Here is a 23,403-nt window from a genome sequence, read left to right as displayed (position 1 = left end):
GGTGGGGGGAGGGAGCAAGGATCTGGGGAGAAATGGGTGGGAATGGGGGGGGGGGGAGGCGGTGGAGGGAGCGCTGCATGTCAGGAGGAGATCAGGAGTAATGTTATTTACCGATCCTCTGTGTGCAGAACAAACAATGGAGTGATCAGCTGATCACGCCTGTCTTTGTAAACAACTAGGGACACTTAGTACTTCCTGTTCATGCATAGGTTTCTCAATGGGTGGAAACCTCAGTATAGAGGCTTCTACCCATTCATAACTGGGTGATAGTAAAAGATTTACTATCACCCAGTTATGAATGGGAAGCCTCTGTACTGAGTGATTTCCATTCACTAAGTGCTGAGGCTGCAGAAAAAAAGATTGAAGACTTAATTTCTTTTTTTTATTTCAAAAAGGAAATATCTGGGGTCTGTTTAGACGCCTGATATTTCCCCAAAGCCCCTCCAACAGTAAAAAAATAATAATATTGAAAAAATAAAAATAAATAAAATAAAACACACACCCCTCCCCCCCACAAACAGATAGCATACACATGCACCATATTGTGGTGTACACCATGCATATGCACTGTGGTGTGTTAGAATGCATGGCAGTGCTTGATTTTTTATTTTTAAAATAACATTAATTTAACTGTGTGGCAGCACATGGCAAAGCGTTGTGATGCATTGCTGTGTGTAATGATATGCTGTGTTGCAATTAAATGTAGCCCTGTATCATTTTATTACAACAAACACAGTGCACAAATGATTCTTAACATTAAATTGCTTATTTACAGATTTGCATTACTTCATTTTTTTACTGTTTCGTAAAAAGGCGCAATTTGAAATTTACAAATATCTGTTATTTATTAACTCAATACAGTTTTATCTTTTAGGTTTAGTCAGAATTTTTTTGTGCATTGATGCTGATTTTAGTGTGCTTTTATCAATGTTATTGTTTATTTTTATCTGTTTATAATTAAATTGATAAACACTTGCGCAATTATCACAGGACCTACAAACTTAGTAGCACCATCTTTTATTCTACTGGGCCTGTGCTTTCAGAAAATATATGGCTTGGGGGGGCTTTTACAAATGCTATCAACACAGCAGTAGAAAATCAAAACAGTGGGAAAAAATATAAAAATGGTGTGGCCAGATGAGGTTAAAAGTGTTTTGGAGGGCTTGGCAGCAAAAGGGTTAAAGATTAAGACATACAAATATTTTGTGTTTTTTTTCCCTTTCATGTTCCAGCCTATAGCTAATACTGCCAATGTTTCAGTTATCAAAATATTTCCATTATGACTGGAGAAAATATGAAATAGCTTTGAGAAAGCTATGCAAATGCGGAGGCTACTTTTCCCAAATGTCTTAAAAAGCACGGCAATAGATGCCCTGTATTACCATATTACTTGCATCTTTTTTTAAACAGTCTATTGCTTTGAATAATGTAGGTTATGAAACTCTAAAAATACACTGTGTTCTGTAGATAGAATGTCAGCGTGAACCAAATAGAAAATAAAAAGAGGTAGCTTAAATATTTTTAGCTGTGCTGTCAGCAAAAAAATTCATAAAAAGTGCAATAAATGCACACAGTAATATTGTGTAATGTGTTTGCTTATACTAAAACCTGAAAGAAAAAAAAACTGCTTTATTGTTCTTAGAATGGGAAGGTGTTTATCCCAGCTATAATTTCATGTTATTTCCTGCATGATCTATGAACAAAGAGTGGTTTGTGATTCTTCATTGTTTGCAGGATGTTAATTTATAGTCCTTCAGTCTTTATCATCTTTTCATTTATTAGCATGTAATTAAATTAAATTTTTCCTAATACTTTAGCAATAATGCTAATCTAAATCATTTTTATATCTAAAAAATAAATTTGAACAACATATACACATTGATTTTTTAAATTTCTTTTTCTCAGTAGTTGATCACACTGATAATTAAACAACTATAATATTTTTTTCTTTATTAGAGAAATGTACAGGACTCGAAAAATCCACTCGTCTGCTCGTCTGTGACGAGCAGACAGTGGAGCCCGACGAGCAGTTGTAATTACACGGCCGGCCGGGAGCTTTACAGTCAAGCGATCGAGCGTCTCGAGAGACGCTCGATCGCTTGTATCAGAAGCTGTCACTGCCGTTGCCGGTCCCGAGATCCGCTGTGCCCGATGCGGCCGGGACCGGCACGGCTTTGTGACAGGAGATCAAAGGGAGTTCAGAACACGAACTCCCTTTGATCTCCTCTCAGTCCCCGAATGCAGGAAGTGATGTATATTACATCACTTCCTGCATTCAGTGTCACTCTCCAGCTAGAGAAGCTGATGAAGCCTATCTCTGCTTCATCAGCTTCTCTGGAGGTCCCTAGGTGACGTTAGGGGTCTTGGAGACCCCTGATGTCTCCATAAAGAGGACTTGTCATGTAAATTGGCTATCCCATGGGGGGCTTCTTAGCCCCCCATGTAATAGCAATAAAGTTGTATGTAAAAAAAAAGTAATACAAAAATGAAAGATTGATAAAAAAATAAAGCATAACATTTATTTAAAAAAAAAAAATTCACGCCCCCCACATACACACGCATATATGCTTTAGGTGCATACGTGACCCCGACTTTTATGTTTTACTAAAAATATGGGTAAGAATAAATGTTTTATAACATAGGGAAACTTTTTTGTTTTTTTTTTACATTTATGGTACTTTTTAAATTATATAGTAAAAAAAAATACCCCCGTTGAAGAAGAGCTCTGTAATTAAGCACACTTCAACAAGCAGTCATGACAAAGGTCACACTGTGGCACTGTTTGTTGTCACAACACCATGACTACTCAATAAATAAGTTTCTAGCTACATAAAGTATAAACCTTTAATTAGAAATTTAAATAATTACATTTATTGGGGTTAATTGAATCATCCCATGGCTCCCCATCCTCCTTTTATAATAAGGAAGCCATAATAAAGGTGTATTGTGGTAGATGAGCTTAAAAAAAAGAACAAATCTGGGCACAAAACAGAGGCGATCATATGCCAAAAGGTGTAGCATCTTCACATACACAAGCATTGTGTTTATAAAGACCACATGTTCCATGAAGAATAGGAAAAGTACAACCAAAATGGCTCTTGTTAGGAAGGGCATATCTTATTAACCCCTTCGTGACTGAGCTTGTTTTCCATTTCTGTTCGTAAATGACTGACACACTTTTGAAATTTTTGCTGTGTGATTTTTCCACATCAGTAATATACTTTCTTACAGTGCACCCACACATATTATATATTGTTTTTTAGAGGACAGATAGGGCTAAATATTTATATCACATAAGTGTACCTAACGCCTCACTTAGGACAAATAAAATATAAAAAAAGGAAAAAAGTAAAGAAAACCCCCAGTTTTGATTTGTAGTATTTTTTTTTTAAATAGCACAGCTAAAAAAAACCGTTTAAGATATATATAAAAAATATTTTTTTGTTTTAGATTTAATCATGAACTACTCAGTCCAAGTGCCACAAAAATACTTTGACTTTGCTAGATTTGTTGTCAAAACATTCACTTGTCTAATTGGACAGTCTATACTAATTTTGTAAAGCAACCCCATAGGGTGATGGTAGAAATTTGTATTACAGTAAAATCTAGGCTCTACAAAGAACATTTAGCTCTGAGTTGCTACTTGTAGATTACACAATCAAAAAAAGTTGTTTATTTATCTGAGAATATTGGTTAGCATTACTCTAAACTGCTATTAGTTAGACTAAATAAGTATATTAATTGATGCTGTAAAGACAATCTCAAATATGTATATTTATTAATAATATATTTGTTATTTCAGGATTTTTGAGTACAGGCGATCAAGCAGCTAAAGGAAACTATGGATTACTTGACCAAATACAAGCTTTGCGATGGATCGAAGAAAACATAGGAGCTTTTGGTGGAGACCCAAAACGAGTTACTATTTTTGGATCTGGGGCTGGAGCATCCTGTGTAAGCTTATTAACCTTATCCCACTATTCTGAAGGTAATTTTGTTATGTTTTACCTATATGTCTACAACAAAAGTTGAAATTGCTGCCATTCAGATTATAAGTTCTAATACACAACAGTTTATACAATTAGGGCTGTATTTCTAGGAAAACATCTTAGAAAAATAGAAGAAGACACATAAAATTTGTAGATAAGGTCACAATCAGAATTCTGAATTATTATTCCATGCTTCATTTACAGTGCTTGCACATGCTGCCTTTTCTCCATCATTGATGAGTTATTTGTACCCAAGTGAAAAGGAAGAAGTATGTATATGTTCACAACTCATGGGTCACCATTTATTTTAATTATCATATAGTTAAATAGGCTAGATTACTAGAAATTAATATCAGCTTTCAATTGTTACAGATTACAATTGTTACAAAAAGTGCAAAAAGTAACAATCAGATTATTCAAAGTGAACAGTTTTATAGCTACCATTCAGATTTTGGTTTACATGAATTACAGGAGTAAATAAACAATTGTGACTCTGGTTATTACTTGTTTTATACTTGTTATACGTTTTCAATAAACATAAATTTAGCTGAAATGTTCATATCACATTCACACATTTTTATTTGAAACTGGAGATTTTTTTTAATTCTGTTGATGCTAATTCTATACAGTATTTGCTTGTTTAAGTTAGTGCTCATAGATGCAGATATTTTAGCTGTCTGCTTGCCCATTAACACATGTTAAAGCCTGTACAGTAATTCCCATGTGCATGATTAGTAAATAATGGATCTACAGAACTAGGCTGTTCAGCATAGATTGTCAGTCTGCCCAAGTTAACCTTTTGTCTCCATTTTGCACCAGAAAAAAAACCTTTGCAAACCTTACCACTTAAGATTCAGAGGTGAATAAGTAAGGGCCAGTGGGAATTCCACCAAGTTCAGTAAATTGTAGGAACCAGTGGAATTCCAGATTGAATATAGTGAAAGTGGGAACAGGAAATTATGGGTCGAGAGGTAGCACCTAATAAGAAAGTAAAGTAATTCCTTATCAGACTATGCCATCACAGCGAAAGAGAAATGAATTCCATAATTCCCTGTGTCTCTTGGTAATAATAAATGCAGGCTTTCTGTTGGGTCTCAGTCCTCTTGACTGCTGACCCCTTCACTAGTTCACTTAATGACAGGTGGATTACTAATAGCCAATCCTTCATTTGCTGTGACTTGCACATTACTGGTCATTGCATTGTTTTGCTAAAGAAATCCCTTTTTTTCCAGTGCCCTTCCTAATCTAAGTAATGAATAATAGTTCATATTCATAAATGGTTAATTTCTGTTAGGCATGCATAATGGTCAAGAAATAAATAAACTACTTTGATACTCACATACACTTCTTAAAAGTAGTAAAAGGTCTAATGTTGTTATCATTATGAAAATAATAATCAAGTAAAAATATTCCAATACAGATTGTAAAGGTCCTTGTATGCTATTTGTGTGCTCATTAATCACAGTACTATATTTTATGCATGTAGCTCTATTTCATTAACTTTTGACCTGATGTAGGTTTTCTTATACAGGTGAAACTCGAATAATTAGAATATCATGCAAAAGTAATTGCAGTAAGTGCTGCAAAAGGGGCCGAAACCAAGTACTGAGTACATATGCATGCTTGTACTTTTCAGAGGTCCGATATTGTTCTATGTACAATCCTTGTTTTTTTGATTGCATGTAATAATCTACTTTTTTGAGGTTGTGGATTTGGGGTTCTTGGGGTTTTCATGAGCTGTAAGCCATAATCATCACAATTATGACAAATCACGGCTTGAATTATCTTGCTTTGCATGTAATGAGTCTATCTCATATATTAGTTTCACCTTTTAAGTTGCATTAGTGAAATAAATGAACTTTGCACGATATTCTAATTATTCGAGTTTCACCTGTATATGAAGACCTATTTGGGCACTTTAGTTAAATTGGCTCCTATGAAGCTGTATTAATATATACAGCTCAGATATACAAATTATAAATTATAGAATATATAGCATTTAATACACACATATTTATAATAAAAAGGAGTCTCTACATAGAGACACACCAATAATGATGGGCAGTGAGAGGTAAGCACAACTTACTTTCCTCCAAAACTTTGCCTATGAACTATAAGGAGAAATGGCTGTTTCTCACAGAACAGAGCGGTGGCACCTTACTGACTTTTTTCCTGAAAATCGTTTGGTGCAAAAATAGGCTCTTGTTGTCTATCTCTACCTAACCCTCATATAGCGCAGTTGTTAAAAATGATGTTTGAATCTGTTACTGTCATGCCCACGTGAGCTTCACTTGTTTGGGATCACAACTGCAGAGGGGTATTTGACAGGAAAAGGCTACTCATGGTTGGGTCTCAGGCATCACTCGCAATCTGAACGGCGAGTTTGAGACTCAGTCATCACAGCCAAAGCAATAGGTTCAGTATTAAACAATGGCTATTCAACTCATAACCTGCATACTGACACAAGGCACAAACTAAATAATAAACAATGGTTTGCTAAAGGAATCCCAGGATGCGGTTTATCACACAACACAGATAGTCCATGTACCAATGAGGACTTGTATTCAAGTGAGCTAAGCTCCAATAGGAGCAGTACCTGCGGTTTGTGACCAGGTGGTTGCAGCGATGAGTTTGCAGAGCAGAGGGCATCCAATGCACAGCGAGTGGCAGCAGGTCCAGGGATTGGTTTGGCATCCAACGAGGTAGCAGCTTCAGGAGGCAACAGGCGTTCCAACCTCAATTTCGGAATGCCATGTTGCCTCTATGATGCTCTTAAATAGTGCCTGGGCGTGGGAAGGAGCCGCGGTTCGTACCGAACGACTTCCGCGTTCCAGCGTGGAACGCAGCCGCCGCGTCATGAGTATGAACTCGTGCGGCTTCCGCGTTCCACAGTGGAACGCAATGAAGCCGCCGCTGACACAGGCGAACGCGGTCCAGCGGCGTTACAGTTGCTTTGCATGATGTGGTCAGGTTGCATATGGTTGCACATTGCAGATTTACCATTAGGCACAGTCAGCATGTGTCGAAAGGTGAAAGTGGCAAAGAGGCAGGTTTTCCTTCTAGAGCTATTGGTCACACTCTTTATATTTCATTTTAAGTACAAATATGCATCTCATATAAAGTTTTTTTTACACATTATCACTATATCCGTATATATATCTATATATATCTATATATAACTATATATAGATATTTATAAAATCCAGGTTAGAAACAAGAATGCAGGATATTTTGATGTAAAAGAAATTATCTAAGGATGCCAAATGTTGTGTGGCTACAGGTTCCAGTGAGGAAAATCTGTCCCCGGTGGTCACCCTGATGTTTGCTCTAAATGATATTATAATTTTTTATATCATGACAGTATAACAGCAAACAGTAAACAGCATATAACACACTTCTAGCAACAGAGGAGCTCATGTAGTGTGGATAGGGGGTGGGGTTTCATGGGTTATCCAGCAAAGCATTCCTGATGCATGCGCTCTTTTGGACAAAATCTTGATACCCAAATACTCCATGCACCCACAACACAGGAAACAGTAAAAGGACACATGCATGGTCCTCTCTCAATACAAAAACATAGCCTGTATGCTTATTTTTTTCAGCTTTTAGTTTCTGGGTTGTGGAAGATGCACAATTCCAAATTTAAAAAACTTAAACTAATGAAATAAAGTACCACCAACCTTACTGGTGGAATAGAATCTTGCAGATTAGATAATGTGGATGGACTGGGTATAAGAATTTTTATTTTGCAATTACGATTATTTGTCTAGCATGGTGGTAATTGTGTCCTGATTTCTCCTCAGAGGCAGGTACCGAAACAGTTTATGATTAAAAAGCCATTCGTGTTTAGTTTTTTTTAACAGATGTACAGTATATGCAGTTATTTAACCCTGAGAAGCCCACAATCACTGCAAAAGAAATAAATACCTAGTGTCACAAACTGACTAAAGATACACACAATGTGTATTTTTTTTCATTCTGCTGTATGAGAAATATAATTTATTCCTATTTGAAAATAAAAATACATAGTTAGTCAGGCTGAAAAAAGACACATGTCCATCGATCCAACCTATAGAGATATGCAAAAAAAAAAAGAAGAAAAGCCTAAACAGAATGCTATGCCCACAGCTACCCCCTGTTGATCCAGAGAAAGGCAAAAAAAACTTATAAAGCATGGTTCAATTTGCTCCAACAGGGTAAACAAATTCCTTCCTGACCCCATAAGGCCATCGGATATTCCCTGGATCAACCATCTCTGATGCTTAATATACCTATAATAACTCAATATCCAGTAACATTCTGTGTATTTTGGAATACATCCAGATGTTTTTTAAAACAATTAACTGAGATCACTAGAACTAGCTCCAGTGGGAATCTTCCACCTATATCCCCTCCCCCAAAACTAAAAAATAAAAACAATATATGTGTAAATAGATATAGAGATATACTATATATACAGGTCAATTCACTAATACAATAGACTCAGGACTATGCAACATAATAAGGCCTTGTTCACACCAGTGCATTCTGGCTGACTCTGTCTGCTGCTGGCCCCCAGCAAGGGAAAAGGGAAGCTGTTGTGGGCCACTGTAAATTATAGGGCCCGGGGCACCTGACCCATTTGCCCCGCGGTAAAGACGGCCCTGGTTAAACCTCTTTTCCTCCAGACGCAAAGAGTGTCCCCTTGTCCTTTGCAGTAACCGTAAAGTTAATAATTTGGCACCAAGCTCACTATATGGACCATTTATGTATTTATACATGGTGATCATGTCCTCCTTAATCGCCTCTTCTCCAGAAAGAACAATTTCAGGTCAGTTAATCTTTCCTCGTAGCTGTGCTCCTCCATGCCTCTTATGAGTTTGGTCGCCCTTCGCTGCACTTTTTCAAGTTCCACAACATCCTTTTTGTGAACTGAACTGCATGTTCCAGATGAGGTCTTACTAATGTTTTGTACAGGGGCAGGATGATGTATCTATCTCCTGGAGTTTAGACCCCTTTTAATACAAGAAAGTATTTTGCTTGCTTTAGAAACTGCAGCTTGATATTGCATGCTATTATTGAGTCTATGATCTACCAGAACACTCAGATCTTTCTCCATCATTGACTCCCCCAAACATACTCCCCTAGAGTGTATGACGCATGCATGTTTTTAGTCCCCAAGTGCTGAACTTTACATTTATCAACATTAAACCTCATTTGCCAAATAGATGCCCAATCAAGCAGTGAATTCAGATCTGCGTGTAAGTTGGAGACATCCTGTAAGGTCATGGCTGCTGCAGCAGCTGTGACCTTGGTATAACCACTTCAGGACCTTTTTTTGTTAATATATTATTATAAGAACATTTTAATTGATACATTGTTTTTATATGTGTTATTTTACATTTAAATACAGGTTTTATGTTGTTTACAGTTTATATTAACACAGGGTGGAAACATTACACTGGTGTAACAGAACGAGCATAGAGCAAAGAGCATAGCATAAGCTGTTTTCTCTGTGACCCTCTTTCACTCTTCTGCCCTGTACAGAACAAAGTGCAGCAGAGGACAAGTCACTCTTCTGATCATTCAGTTATGTGTTTAGATTTTAATCTTGAGCTCTGTGAACAATATGCTTCACCTTCAGGCTTAAAAATATGAAATCATCATATTCAATATTTCATATTTAGCTGACTATTTTTTAACATAAAACCGCAACTCCAGATCTTTACATCCCTCTTGCCCCTTAGAGCACCCCACACCCCCATCTATATAGGCTTATTTAATAAAACAAGGTAAAAGAAAAAAGTAAAACTCCATTATCTCAATCTACTTGTCTAACTATAAATATATACATTATCAGTGCGGCATTACTGTACTTTGTGCATTTCTCAATGCACTGTTTATTTAAGATGCCAACATGTGCATAAGGTTTCTGAAGGTGATAAACACAACTTGATAATATGCCAACAACATTTTAGACAGACCAATTTTACCTCCTCCTGTTGCTCTGTTGTCTGTTTGTTTAATCTTGTATGCATGAATGATGCTTACTCATCCTGTTTGGAGCAGCCAGTGTGATGCTCAAGATGGTCTGCAATCATAAACAGACTGCTATGTTTGTTTTTACCATGCATATGATGCATGTTTAAAATACTATAAATGTAGTCAAAACAATTTGCTGCTGTTTTTTTTCCTTTCTGAATCTGATTTTTAATTACAAAAACTTCAAACCCAATATCTTACAGTCTTACTTCTAAAGTCAGCTGTCTGTGTTTGATAAAGATAATTCCCACAGCACAGTAGTAGCAGGTGTTCTCTGATTGATTTTTAAAAGGCCCACATGGAAGCTTAGGATAATACAAAGGATTTTCTGAAGGAGAACTGAAATCGAATTACATTATTATAATACATATAAATAAATGCACTGTTGCCATAGTAATTTATGACTACAGTTTTATATAAGAGCATTTAAATGTGAATGGTTTGTCCTCATAAAGCATGAAAATACGCAAAACAGGATGTTTATATTCAGGTCAGTGTCACATGACAGCCTGCTGACCTGACAGACATTATCTGCTCTCAGAAAACGCTACACATGTGATGGGTTAAGAACATTTCCTGATCACATTTACAATGAAAGCTGCAGAGATTATCAGCTGTGTAAAATTTTTAAAGGTGATTTTTCAAAATTAAACAAAAATCATTTGCTCTTTTGTCATCATTTGTACGTTTCAAATAACAAATATAAGTTACATACATTTATATCTCTAAAGAATGACATCCTTCTTTAGAGTAGGTGGAAGCTTTCATTGTTAAATTATTTAAAACAAATACTAGTTGAACTGACCCCCTTGTTTCAGTTAAGAGCCATTGACATAGAACAAGAAGATAAGTACTTCTGACTTTACAGAAGAGTAGAATTTACAAAAGATGTTGACAATCCCAGCTTCTGTAGTTCATGGCAGGTCTACATTAAGCACAATTTGCAAGCTACCAAAAAAAAATACTGTATGTTTATATGTCAATATTTACAGTCATGTAAAAAAATATCATACTTTTTAATATATTTGAAGAGGCAGACAGTGCCTACAAATAAAGGTGATATACTCAAATAAGAACATAAGAAAAACATACCTTTTTGGCATTTACTTAATAGATTTATTGGTGTACTATGGAGAAGTCTCTCAAAAGCTAGTATTGCTCTTTTAGCAGAAATTACTTTTGTAGGCATTTTGTATAACTGTTCACCAGTCTCTGACAAGAACATTTTGACCAATTCTCCCTGCAAAATTAATTCAGTTGCAAGTTGTTTGTGGGCTTCCTTGCATGAACTTCTGGTTTCAAAATCAAAACCCTACAAAATGTAATTGGGAGTCAAATCAATGACTCCCAAAGTCCATAACCCTTTATTTCTTCCTTTCATACCATTCACTAGAGGATTCTATTTTTCACCCAAAAGTAACAGCTTGCAGTATTTTCAGAGCCCGTCATCCAATGTGGAAAGCTTGCCATTGTCACGTGCATTCTGTCAGTTTCAAGCTTATCTAATTACTGTAGCTACTTTGCTGTAGCTGATTACATATTGGCCCTTACTCCAAACCAAAACTCTGTTGGCTATATTTTGACAAAAGGTAAGAGAAAAGAACTGCACATGGAGGGACTGGCAGGGAATTAAAAAAGATGAATGGCTAGTGACAGTGGTAAGGACAGGGTGCAAATAATCTAAGGCCACAGCAGGGTATGGTAGATAATAAAGTATATCAGAGAATAAATACAGCATAGCATATGCTGTAGAATAAAGTATAAGAAGGCATAGAAGTGAAAAAATTGCAGATAAAAGGGATCAAAATCAGATAAGTTGCTATTGTGTAGCCCCATTTACAGCCCCATTTCTCGCCTGGAATCTCCCCTATTTATGGAACTATAAGCTGTGCAGTACACCAGAAAGCTGCTATAGTAAGCTGCAATTTAGAGTACCTCCATATGGGTTTACCAACCGAATTATGCAAAATGTTTCTATTGATTGCTGGGTCTTGCTAATTTATGTTTCTATTTTCACTGTATACTGGTTGATATGTTTTGATTACTGATACTGTATATATGATTATATCATTTTCTGTAAGGCTGCATTCAGACTTTTGTGGTGCATTACTGCACTGTGTTACTTTGCACATTAATATGCACTGTGGTACAGCAGCCCATTTAATTTAAATGGGCTGCCTGTGTGCCACAAAGCAGGGTTTAAAGCAACTGCTGCCATTTGTTTTCCAGAGGAGGGCACCAAAATGCAAAGATGGTTTCCATCTGTGCATTTTGGTGTGCTAACATGCATATTCATTGTAGTGCACTGGAAAGGTATGTTGCAGTAACATGCAGTAAAACACAAATTTAATTGGGTGTTATCCCATCACACAAATCTGCAGGAAGTCCAAATATGTCTACCTGAAACTTCTTTAACAAGAAGACCCCTCTGAATCTTTCTAAAGTTATAAAATAGCACCCTTTTCTGCCGTATCTATTAGTTTTAATAAAGGAAATCTGTTGTAAGATAATACATTTTTAGGAAAGACATTTTTATGTTTTGAATTCTGAGGTAATGGGCCTCCAAATGCGAAACCACACACTGAAACTGCAGAACGAGCGGCGGCCATATCGGCATCCGGTGAGTTCTGCTTATGCGCGCCACCGTCTTGGAGTGTATCTGAAAACAAATGCATGTATGCCCGAATATAGTATATTCGTGCATATAATAAATTTGTTATTTTGTATTTGGACAAACCAACGAATAAACTGAATTTCATTGATTTGCAGGTTCGTCCGAATCGGAATGCACATGTCTAGTAAATGGTAACATTAAACTTGGTATCAGTCCGTATATGCCGTTTTACCATTCCTAGGCCAGTTTTCAGTGACTGTCATGAAACACTGTACCCGAAGTAATTTAATGCCAATATTTAAGAAATATATAGCTTTCTTTTGGTAGTATTTAATAACCACTGGGCTTTTTGTTTTTACTATAGAAATTAAAAATATATCAACAAATGTTGGGGAAAAAACCCTGTTACCCTTACTTTCTGGTAACATAAAAAAATCCAGTACAGTATTAACAGACGAGAAATTACCCTTTTTTGGAAAGTAGACATTCCATGATGATCTTTTTGCTCGAATTTTTGGGAAATAAAGACACATGCTGGTATTAGGGGGTTAAAACATGGAGCTTGATAATGGTCACTAGATACCACACATCAGAATCTCAGGGATGAGGGGGTGAAGGGATTACTGTACATGTTACATGCAGTGTCAGGAAGGAGATGAAGGGGTTACTGTGCAGGTGTGAAGCATAGTGGGATTGAAAGGTTAATTAATATACAGGTCAAAATACAGAAGCAGAGTGGAGATTAGATGTTTAGGAGAGAATGGGACAGTGAAAGGGTTAAAGAAAATTCAGGCAATGAGAATGAATGAAGAATAAGAATTAATTAGCAGCAGCTGCTGCTGAACTATCTATCTGGTATAATTTTTTTAGGTGTGCAAGGATCCTGGAAACTGAGGGTAAAGATGCCCATACACCTTGCGATTATCGTACATTAATCACGGGAAATCCCGCAATCGTACGATAATCGCAAGGTGTATGGAAGGCGTGCAACCATTTCTACTGTATGGTCGCACGTCTTTTGTCTCCCGTGCAGGCTTGAAAACCCGCCGAGAATCATACGATTGTCAGCGGGGTAGTGCCGTTCTCAGGGGACAAATGCCCGTTCAGCACTGCAGTCATCAGAAGCCCGCCCCTCGGGGGCGGGCTTTTTCGATGATCGCAAGTACAATCTGCCTGTCCAAGATGGGTAGATCGTACAAGCTTTTAATTAGCTTACAACATTACGGTGCCCATAGACCTTACAACCATCACAAGACTTTTGTCTTGCAATGGATGTAAGGTCTATGGGCACCTTAATTCTGTATTTTTATTCTGCGTTATTAAGGTTCACTGAAGCCAGTAAGATCATTTGACTATTCTTAAAAACATTACCAGATCATTTTTGTTCCTTTCCCCTTTCCCCTAAATTTTGTTTCCCAGATGGCCACCAGAACAGAAAGTGAGGGGAAATCTGTTTAACAGGGGCACAAAAATATGTGGGTAAACTTCTAATTTAAAGTGTATGTAAAGCCAAATCTTTTTTTTAGTTTTGGATGAAGTTGTAAATGATCCATGTTATTTTTTTTGCTAGAAAATGGCAAATAAATGGGGAATTAATCCCAAACTTAAAAAATAAAAAAAATCTACAGGTGGAGACTAATGTGGCTTATATGGTCAACCCACCACATCAATAAATAGAAAAATGAAATATATACTTTATCAGATTGTATGTACAATACAATATCTGCGTAGAGGCTGGTAATGTATAATGATTTGTCATTACTGATAGATTCTTGTGTTGTTCATAGTGTTGTATAGATTGAATAAAGTATTTATATACATTTTTTACATACATTGATGTGTGTGGCTGACTAAATAAGCATTTAACAACAAGATTTAATTCTGTCTGTGTCCCTATTGGGTAGATTCACCCACGCTATTTGTCTTGGATCCCGTTATCACTAAGACGGAAAGCGATGGGGAATTAAAAATGTTTGTTTTGGCACCAAAACAAGAGGTGAGGGAACATCTTTAAATAGAAACACCTGTTCCAGAGACAACTCTTTTTTTAAGCAACCTTAACTACATAAGAATCCAAGCACCTAATCTGTAAACAAGGTTAATTGTATTGTATATTATATTGCTTTCATTATTTTAATAAGAACATTGAAGTAGTATACTAATCTGTATGTTTCTCCTTTTTCTTTTTCTTTATCTGAAATTATTTTGTTAAAATGCTAAGTAGTTAAGGAGACATTATTGTTCAAATGTGTCGACTACATGCATTTTATTCATAGGCCTATTTGGTCATTGTATTAATATCTTTAAATGCAGACATGCTTTGAAATAAATCTTCAGCTCAGCTAAATGATCTTCCTGAAATAAAAAGTAGATTATACTAGATAAGAAATTAAGAAATAAACACTGGTGTTAAATATTTCTGTGTTAGGGATGAGAAATTGGAAAACACAGACACAATGTATGGATTATTTGCTTAGTAAAAGCTGCATTGTTGTATGATTTTCAAGTTTTTCATTTGCATTTATAAATTTTGCACCTGCAGGTTTGTTCCAAAAAGCAATCATACAAAGTGGAACAGCCTTATCCAGCTGGGCAGTGAACTACCAGCCTGCCAAGTATACGAGGATATTGGCAGATAAAGTGGGTTGTGACATGCTGGATACTATTGACTTGGTTGAATGTCTTCGGGAGAAGAACTACAAAGAACTCATTCAGCAGTCCATCACACCAGCCACATACCACATTGCCTTTGGACCAGTCATTGATGGTGATGTCATTCCAGATGACCCACAGATACTCATGGAACAAGGGGAGTTCCTTAACTATGATATTATGCTTGGAGTTAATCAAGGGGAAGGTTTGAAATTTGTGGATGGTATAGTAGATAATGAAGATGGTGTTTCACTTAGTGACTTTGATTTTTCAGTCTCCAACTTTGTAGACAACCTGTATGGTTACCCGGAGGGGAAAGATACACTCCGAGAGACAATTAAGTTTATGTATACTGACTGGGCTGATAAAGAGAATCCAGAAACAAGAAGGAAAACTTTGGTTGCACTTTTCACAGATCACCAGTGGGTGGCACCTGCTGTTGCAACAGCTGATTTACATGCTCGATATGGTTCTCCAACCTATTTCTATGCATTTTATCACCATTGCCAAAGTGAAATGAAACCAAGCTGGGCTGATTCTGCCCATGGTGATGAAGTTCCTTATGTATTCGGTATTCCCATGATTGGACCCACTGAACTCTTCAACTGCAATTTCTCAAAGAATGATGTCATGCTCAGTGCAGTGGTTATGACATATTGGACTAACTTTGCCAAAACTGGGTATGTAGACCTTTTTCCTATCCTGTTACAGTAATATTTGTTTCAGCGTTCTTTGATATTTGTTCAGAAAATAGGTCAGTGTTCTATTTTAAGATAGATGATGCAAATAGTTTTCAATACCTAGTTAACAAATATATATGGTTTAAAAGATAATAAGTATGCTCCATCTATGAAATTCTGAATTTTAACAACATATCAAATCTTTAAACTATAAACCAGTTTTTTTCACTGTATAAATGTATCTTTTAGATTTAGTCGGAAAAGTATTTTTTGTGCACTGATATTTTTAGTGTGTTTTTATCCATTTAACTGTGCATTTTAACTGGTTTAATATTGGTTTGACAAACATTTGCACAATTATCGCAGAACCTACAAAATTACTACCATTATCTCGTTATTCTACTGGGCCTGTGCTTTCAGAAAATATATGGTTTGGGGGGTCTTTTACAAATGCTAGTAATGCAGCCTTAGAAAATAAAAATGATAGGAAAAATAGCAAAAATGGTGTGGCCAGCTGAGGTTAAAAGTGTTCCTGGAGGGATTGGCAACGAAAGGGTTAATACCAATTTAGATCACAAGAAATATGATTGATTTATATAATACATAATCTGTAATGTTGTTAACCCCCAGCTCTGTCTCTTGATGAACCTTTCTATTGACTGATGTGGCCACCCATCACACTAAGGGGTCTATTCACAAAGCTGCCGAAGGATCTAGGTGTAGCTTCGGCTGATCCTTCGGCTAGCTTTAGGAAAACGGAGGGGCTGCTATATGGGCCAAGCTTGGCCGAGCAGCTCAGTGGAGCCGAAGGCATATGCCTCTGCTCCACTGAGCCGAGGTGAGAGCCAAAGCTGCCTGAACAGCCTGCTACCGGCAGCTGGGCAAAGCCAGCCGTCATCTCACGGCTGGCTCGGGCCACTTGCAGAGACAGATCAGCGTCCCCTGGTTACCAGGTAACCAGGGATGCTGATCTGTCATTATCAGACATCCCAGCTCTACCGGATGCTCCGGGAGTCTCCCGCTATTAGATAGCGGCTCCCGGCTGCCCGGGAGAGAAACACTTTCTCCCGGAAAGGTTTACGAGCAGAGTAAACCTTTCCCTGCTCTCTTGGTTTTTTTTTTCTTTCTTCTGGCCACCGTCAGTCAGAAAAAAAAACAGCATAGGAATGCATAGCCACATTCTTATTGGCTATTTCACTTTGCAGTAGCCAATAGCAAACTAGCTATTGCCCCCGCCCACTGCTGTTTTCAATCAGCAGAAGGGACCTGAAGTTCTCCATCAGGTCCTCTTCTAGTGATTGACAGCAGCAGAGGACGGGTGCAATAGCCAGCAGCTGTCAGAATACTAAAAAAACTAACTTGCAGATAGCAAAGAAGCTATTGCTTCCTCTGCTATCTGCCATCATTTCAGGGGGGTGCTCTCTCCCAGCCTGCATTACAATGAGAGCTTAGCAGAGCCTGAGTTGATATGAAAGCCGACTCAGTACCATGAGAACGCATTAGAGTCGGCTTTCATATCACCTCCGGCTCTGCTAATCGGTTTTTATTTTTTTCAACTTTTTTCAACTGTTTTTCTATTCTGCTCGGGACCACAGAGGTCCCGAGCAGAATAGCCAAGTCGGATGCCGCTATGAGAATAGGCCAAAGAGCAGCGAGTAGCCTGCCGGTGGTTCGGCTCTGCTGATCCAGATGTTGGATCAGCTGAGTCGAACTCCTTCTGCACTTTGGGTTGGCCGAACATCCTGAACAGTACAAGCCTGAAGTGAATAGCCAAACAGCGTTCGGCTCACTTCACTTCGGGTCGGTTATTCACACGGCTGCCTTCGGGAGCTTTGTGAATAACCCCCTAAGTGACCAACAGTAGTACAAAAATGAGTGAGGCCCAAGCTTGACATTTTGTAAAAAAAAGTTGAGACCTGTATATGCATACAGCTGTCTACATTTTAGAATCTACTGATCATTTTGACATATGGTTCTTAATAAAGGTAGTCTCAGTTTATTTCTCTCATCATCTGGTACAACTGTCATAAGAGAAATATGCACACTGTCATTGCTAGTTGATAATGCTTGTTACTATCCTGTCTCTGGGTTCAATATGTTTACTGTTTTGAAGTTCTGGAACAAGCATGCAGCAAGTCAAGTCAGAGTGAAATAATTTTATGCTTGCTTGTTCTGCCTCATAATGATATAGCAGCCAAATATTATTCTCTCAGTACAGGTTTTCTTTAAGAAAAGAAACGTATCCTTCCCTAAAGTCCAAATTTAAGAAAACCTGATAATGTAATCATCTGATTAATCCCTGTAAGTAAGTGGAATTAAATATTAGATTACAATGCAGCACTTTACATTATTTATCATAAAGAAATGTGAGCTCTCTTTTTTATATACCGTAGATAACAATTTCTAAAATTTTGTTTATCATAGTTTCACTTCTTAAAAAATAATAATATAAATAATAATAATAATTTTAGCATTGAGGGGTAACAAATAAATACAATTGGAGGGTAAAAATCTTTACATTTATTTTGAACACAGCTTCTACAACAACAAAATATTTTAAAGTGAACCTGTACTTTGTCTCGCAGGGCTTACTGTAGTTACTCTGATGTTCTCTGAAAGATATGCCACACAGGGAGTTCAATGTTTTTAGTTAGTGAGCCATACATTTTTTTAATGGAAAAATAACAGGTTCCTTTAACAGGATAACCTCAAGAAATGTCTTTGTTAACTTTTTTGCACTCCCTCACTGCCTTGCTGCCAGATTGGCTCTTCCACTGCCCTTTTCCCAGACTAACTCTACCACTGTCCAGCTACCAGACTGGCTCTCCTACTTCCCTGTTGCCAGGAAGTCTGCCAAGCTTCACTTGCTGAATACATTTAAACTTACACATTCTCTGTGTGCTTTCCCCAACCCCTGTGATTTAGGCTCCTATTGTAGAATTGTGGGCAGGGAAATGTCAAATCACCTTTACCTTGTTGTACCACATATTTCCCAGGCAGTCTGATAGCAGGTCAAGGCAGCATGAGAAGAGAAAGGTAGACAGGGAGGTAGAAGCTTTTTGAAGTCCCTACTATTCTGATTTTATCATTTTGTATTAGGCCTATACTGTAGTTTATGACATACTGTATGTACATAAATTAAACAAATACTTAAAATATTGAAAAAGGTTCTACACTTTTATACATTACCATTATCACATTGTCTGTAGTGTGTTCAGTGTGTGCTTTATAGCTTCCAGTGCAGGAGCATAACTACAGCCAAAAGACCATGCCAAGCTGCTATGGGGCCCTCAGGTTATAAGCCTGTTGTTTGAATCTCTTGACCAGCCCCACTTCTCTAGGAAATATTATTACCTTACTTCAGCATAAAGAGACATGCAGGGAGAAGGTGACAACCAGGTAGATGAAGGGGCCAATTTTCTCCTATAAAGAATCTTTGCAAAGGGTTCAAGTGACATGAATGCTGTTCCAGGATGGGCCACTTATTACCACTTGCTCTGATGACAGAGTTTTCAGCATTCCTCTAAACCAGGGGTCTCAAACTCAATTCACTCGGGGGCCACTTGACATTTTTTTTTTCTCCCATGAGGGCAGCTTGCCAAATTTCATACTTTAAAATAAAATGTCATTATTTATGGTACTACAGACACTAATATACTCACAATAAGCCCCATTCATATCAGTAGGTTTAGGTGCAATTAGGGGTTCCTGCATCAAGAACTTGCGTTTTCCTGTAGCAGGAATCACTAATCTGGTTTTTACAATTGGCAACTGTCACCCATTCAAATTAATGATCAGGTGACAGCACCTCCATATAAACTGATGTATACTCATACATCCTACAACAAATCCTCTTGTTGTTCACATCATTTAGGCAGAAGCCTTCTAAAATGGGTAACAATTACAGTGAACCTGTGCATTGATTTGCTTGTGAAGGGCAAAGGTGAGGTTCACTTTAAAATAACTGTCGGAAAAAAAAAATCTAATTTCTAAAAGGTCTCATGTATATGGGCACCAAAATACATTTGTCTAAATGTGTTTGAAGCCAATATCTAAATAAGTCTGAAAGCGTGGATTTTTTTTTCTTAATGGCTGAAATCACACCTACACATTCAGCAGCATCTAGGTGCGTTTTGCACCAGGGCTGTTTAGACTGGTGTTTTTTGGCAGGTGACAGGCTCTCTTACTGGAGACATCAGGGGTCTATTAGGCCCCTAACATCTCCCCTGTCCTCCACTGCAGATGATCAAGCACAGGATTGTTACCAGCATTTCTGCTGGATCAGAATGGACATTCCCTGATCTGCTCCCTCTTGCCATTCTGACACCTTTTGCCATGGTCCCGGTCCCCCTTAGAGCAGCAGGAGTTCCCAAAAACCATGGTCGGAGGTGTGGCACCACCACAGACAGGTACAGGTGGTCCAAATCGTTAACCGCTTGCCGTCCGCCCGGACGGACAGCTAAAGTCCAATTGGTGGGTTGCCGTAATTAGACGGCTTTTTTCTGCTCTTGCGATTGCCCCCTAGCGCGCGCACTAGCATTTAAAATGCCCATTATTTACAGCCATTACTGGCTGTTTGACATACAACCGATTGGCGGCTCTATAGCCATTGATCTGTTTCGGTTGTATGTTGTGTTTTGCTTGCTCCCCCTCGAGTGCCGCCACTGCCTGGAGTGCCGCCCCCTCCTGACACCTCACCTTCAATCCCGGGAACCCGGGAGCCCATCTGTAGCCCGGGACCGGCTCGGGAGGGCGTCAGGAGGTAAGATGGGAGGGAGATCAGCATCTTCCTCCTTCCTGAACTCCCTCCGTACTGTGAATGAGGAAGTGATGTGTAATACATCACTTCCGCATTCACCTGCCAGTCATCTGGCTGCTATAGACAGAGAGAAGAAGCTGATGAAGCAGATCTTTGCTTCATCAGTTTCTTCTGGGGTCCTCAGGTGACATTAGGGGTCTTGGAGACCCCTAATGTCTCCATAAAGAGGACCTGTCAGTGTGCCTTTGCTATTATATAGGGGGATTGTTATCCCCCTGTGTGATAGCAATAACAAAAATAAAACAAGTAAAAAATAAATAAAAGTCACATATAAAAAAAGTTAAAAAAACAAAATGTCTAAGTCCCCCACACCCACGTTTACGCACATATAAACATAAATACGCGTTCGATGAGCCAGCGCGCGGAAATTACAATTGCGCTACACATGTTACATATCGCCGTGAACGTCGCAGTGAGAGCAATAATTTTAGGACCATCAATCACTGATAACACTAAACTGATGAGTGGTAAAAGCCAATTTTGGGTATTATAGTTTTTTGAGGTTTTGCGCGCGCAATTTTAAGGCTTGACATGTTTGGTGTATTTTTACCCGAGGTGACCCCGCCTTTTATATTTTACCAAAAAAGTGGGTAATAATAAATGCTTTATAATTTAATATAGGGGAAACAGGTTTTTTTTAAATGTTTGGTCATTTTTCCTTAATATAGTAAAAACTAAAAACCCCAGTGGTGATTTAAATACCTCCAAAAGAAAGCTCTATCTGTCCCTAAAAAATGGTATAAAATTAATTTCAGTACAGCATTTTTGTTATGCTTTTTATGCTTTGACCACTATTGCACAACTGCCAGAAAACAGGTCCTGTTGCTCATTGATACAATTACCTAAAAAAGTACAGCTGCTCCCACAAGTCGATTTTAAATTTGATGTAGTAGAGGGTGGGCTGGATCTCTTCGATGAACCCAATCCAGACCAAGGGTCCACCTCTGCAGCAGCTGGTAGAGGACAAGCTTTTCTTTTCTAGTTGTAGCTGCTCTAGAAAGAACTGTAAGACATTGAACACCTTTTTTATGTACCTGCAATCTATTTAGCTGACATAAACTGAGGGTTCGGTTGGGCTTTAAAATAAGGTAACTTACACTTGAGGGTACTTGGCGAAGAATAGCTTTATAAGTGAGTACAAACTTTTATAAAGCAGAGAAACAGAGGTCTGTACAACATAGTTAGGACTTTTAAATGTCTCTTGCTACCTGTGCAACCAAAAGTTATTGCATCTAATTTTATTTTGCTTCAACTGATGTTAAAGTTAAAAAACACAGCACAAACAACACTGTGTCTTCTCTCCCCCAGGATAAGCAAATATTTACCCTCCCTTCACTACCCTCCAAAATCAGAAGCTACGAGAAGAAGCATTATGATGTGTACACAGGGCTCTTTTCCTGCTCCCATGTGGCAGCACTGAGCTAATCATCAAGAAGCAGAATTGTCATTCAGAAGGACAAGGTGGTCACTCACATGCCCCCCTTCCTTGTAAATTCTGGGTATATTTATTTGCTTCTCATGGCCAAATGGAACAGTATGTAAGTGAAGGGAGATGAGTATGTGCTGATGTAGAGGGAGAGGTTAAACCTGCTGTTTTGCCTTGGATAGCTAAAGCACAGTTTTATTTTAAAGATTTTGTGCCAAGTGCCATCTACACAGCTTCAGCAAACTGCAAATAGGGATGAGGTTCGGGTTTGCTGCTGAGTTGGGTTCAGGTGACCTTTTGTATGTTTGCTGTTTGCTCAAATGGCAAATTTATGGGGAAATTCATCCAAGCTTCAGAAGTAAACTGACCTCCTGCAGAAGTTAGAGCAGAGTGGATCTGATAGGGAGCTAGTCCCTTGGCATCCCAATCACGCTCTGCCCACTGTAAGCATCACTCGTTGTTAGGGATGCTGTTGACTACACAGCCGACCGCTTTCCTTAACAACAAGGGATGCTAACAGTGGGTGGGGCATGATGAAGAACTCTGACAGGTTAGTTCTCCATCAGGTCCTCCTCCCTTGTGACTGACAGTAGGCAGTTGGAGGATTTCATAGCCAAATAGCTGTCTATTGGCTATGGAATCCACCCTCAGCCTGCTGTAAGTCACAAGAAAGGTGAACCTGTAGGTAAAATAGCCTGTCAGTTTTCCTTCAGGCCCTGCTCACTCAGTGACATCATTGCCCAAAAATGGACAGCCAATAGACATTACCAGCTATACCCTCCTATTGCATTTGGCTGTGGGGACCAGAGATGTCAGCCAGCTCCCATCTCCAATCGGGTGCAGACATGTCTATTCGTCATTCAGTTTTTTCTTTCATAGGTCAGCAGGCACCGTTCATTATGAATATCAGAATCTGCATTGCTGTATGATGCTGTGATACATTGTGATTGATGATGGATGAGCAGTGTGGGACATTTTTGGGATTTTATTTATAATAGAAGTCTCATCAAAAAGTGTGGTGTCTTTATTTACACTTACAGTTTTTGATAAATAAGTAGGGGTACATACCTTACCCATTTATGTAGGTGGGGGTGATATCTGGGGCCCCTTTTATTCTTAAAGGTGGCTTCCAGATTCTGATTAGCCCCCTGACCCTCTTGGGGACTGGATGTGGTAAAGAGGCCTTCATCAACATGGGGACA

General features: G+C 38.2%; 1 protein-coding gene across 6 annotated transcripts in view; it reads left to right on the top strand.

Moving 5' to 3' along the window:
• The window catches only part of LOC108792771 (neuroligin-4, X-linked), a 147,362-nt gene that overhangs the window by 111,194 nt on the left and 12,765 nt on the right, over positions 1-23,403 (top strand). For all 6 annotated transcript variants that reach the window (XM_018563624.1, XM_018563621.1, XM_018563623.1 and 3 more), the window contains 2 exons: positions 3,803-3,988; positions 15,167-15,956. In XM_018563624.1, the coding sequence (XP_018419126.1) occupies positions 3,803-3,988; positions 15,167-15,956 (976 nt within the window). The remainder of the gene's footprint in view (positions 1-3,802; positions 3,989-15,166; positions 15,957-23,403) is intronic.

This window comes from Nanorana parkeri, unplaced genomic scaffold, assembly GCF_000935625.1.
Source record: "Nanorana parkeri isolate BGI_ZX_2015 unplaced genomic scaffold, ASM93562v1 scaffold681, whole genome shotgun sequence".
NCBI lineage: Eukaryota > Metazoa > Chordata > Amphibia > Anura > Dicroglossidae > Nanorana > Nanorana parkeri.
This window is presented reverse-complemented; position numbering and strand designations above follow the sequence as displayed.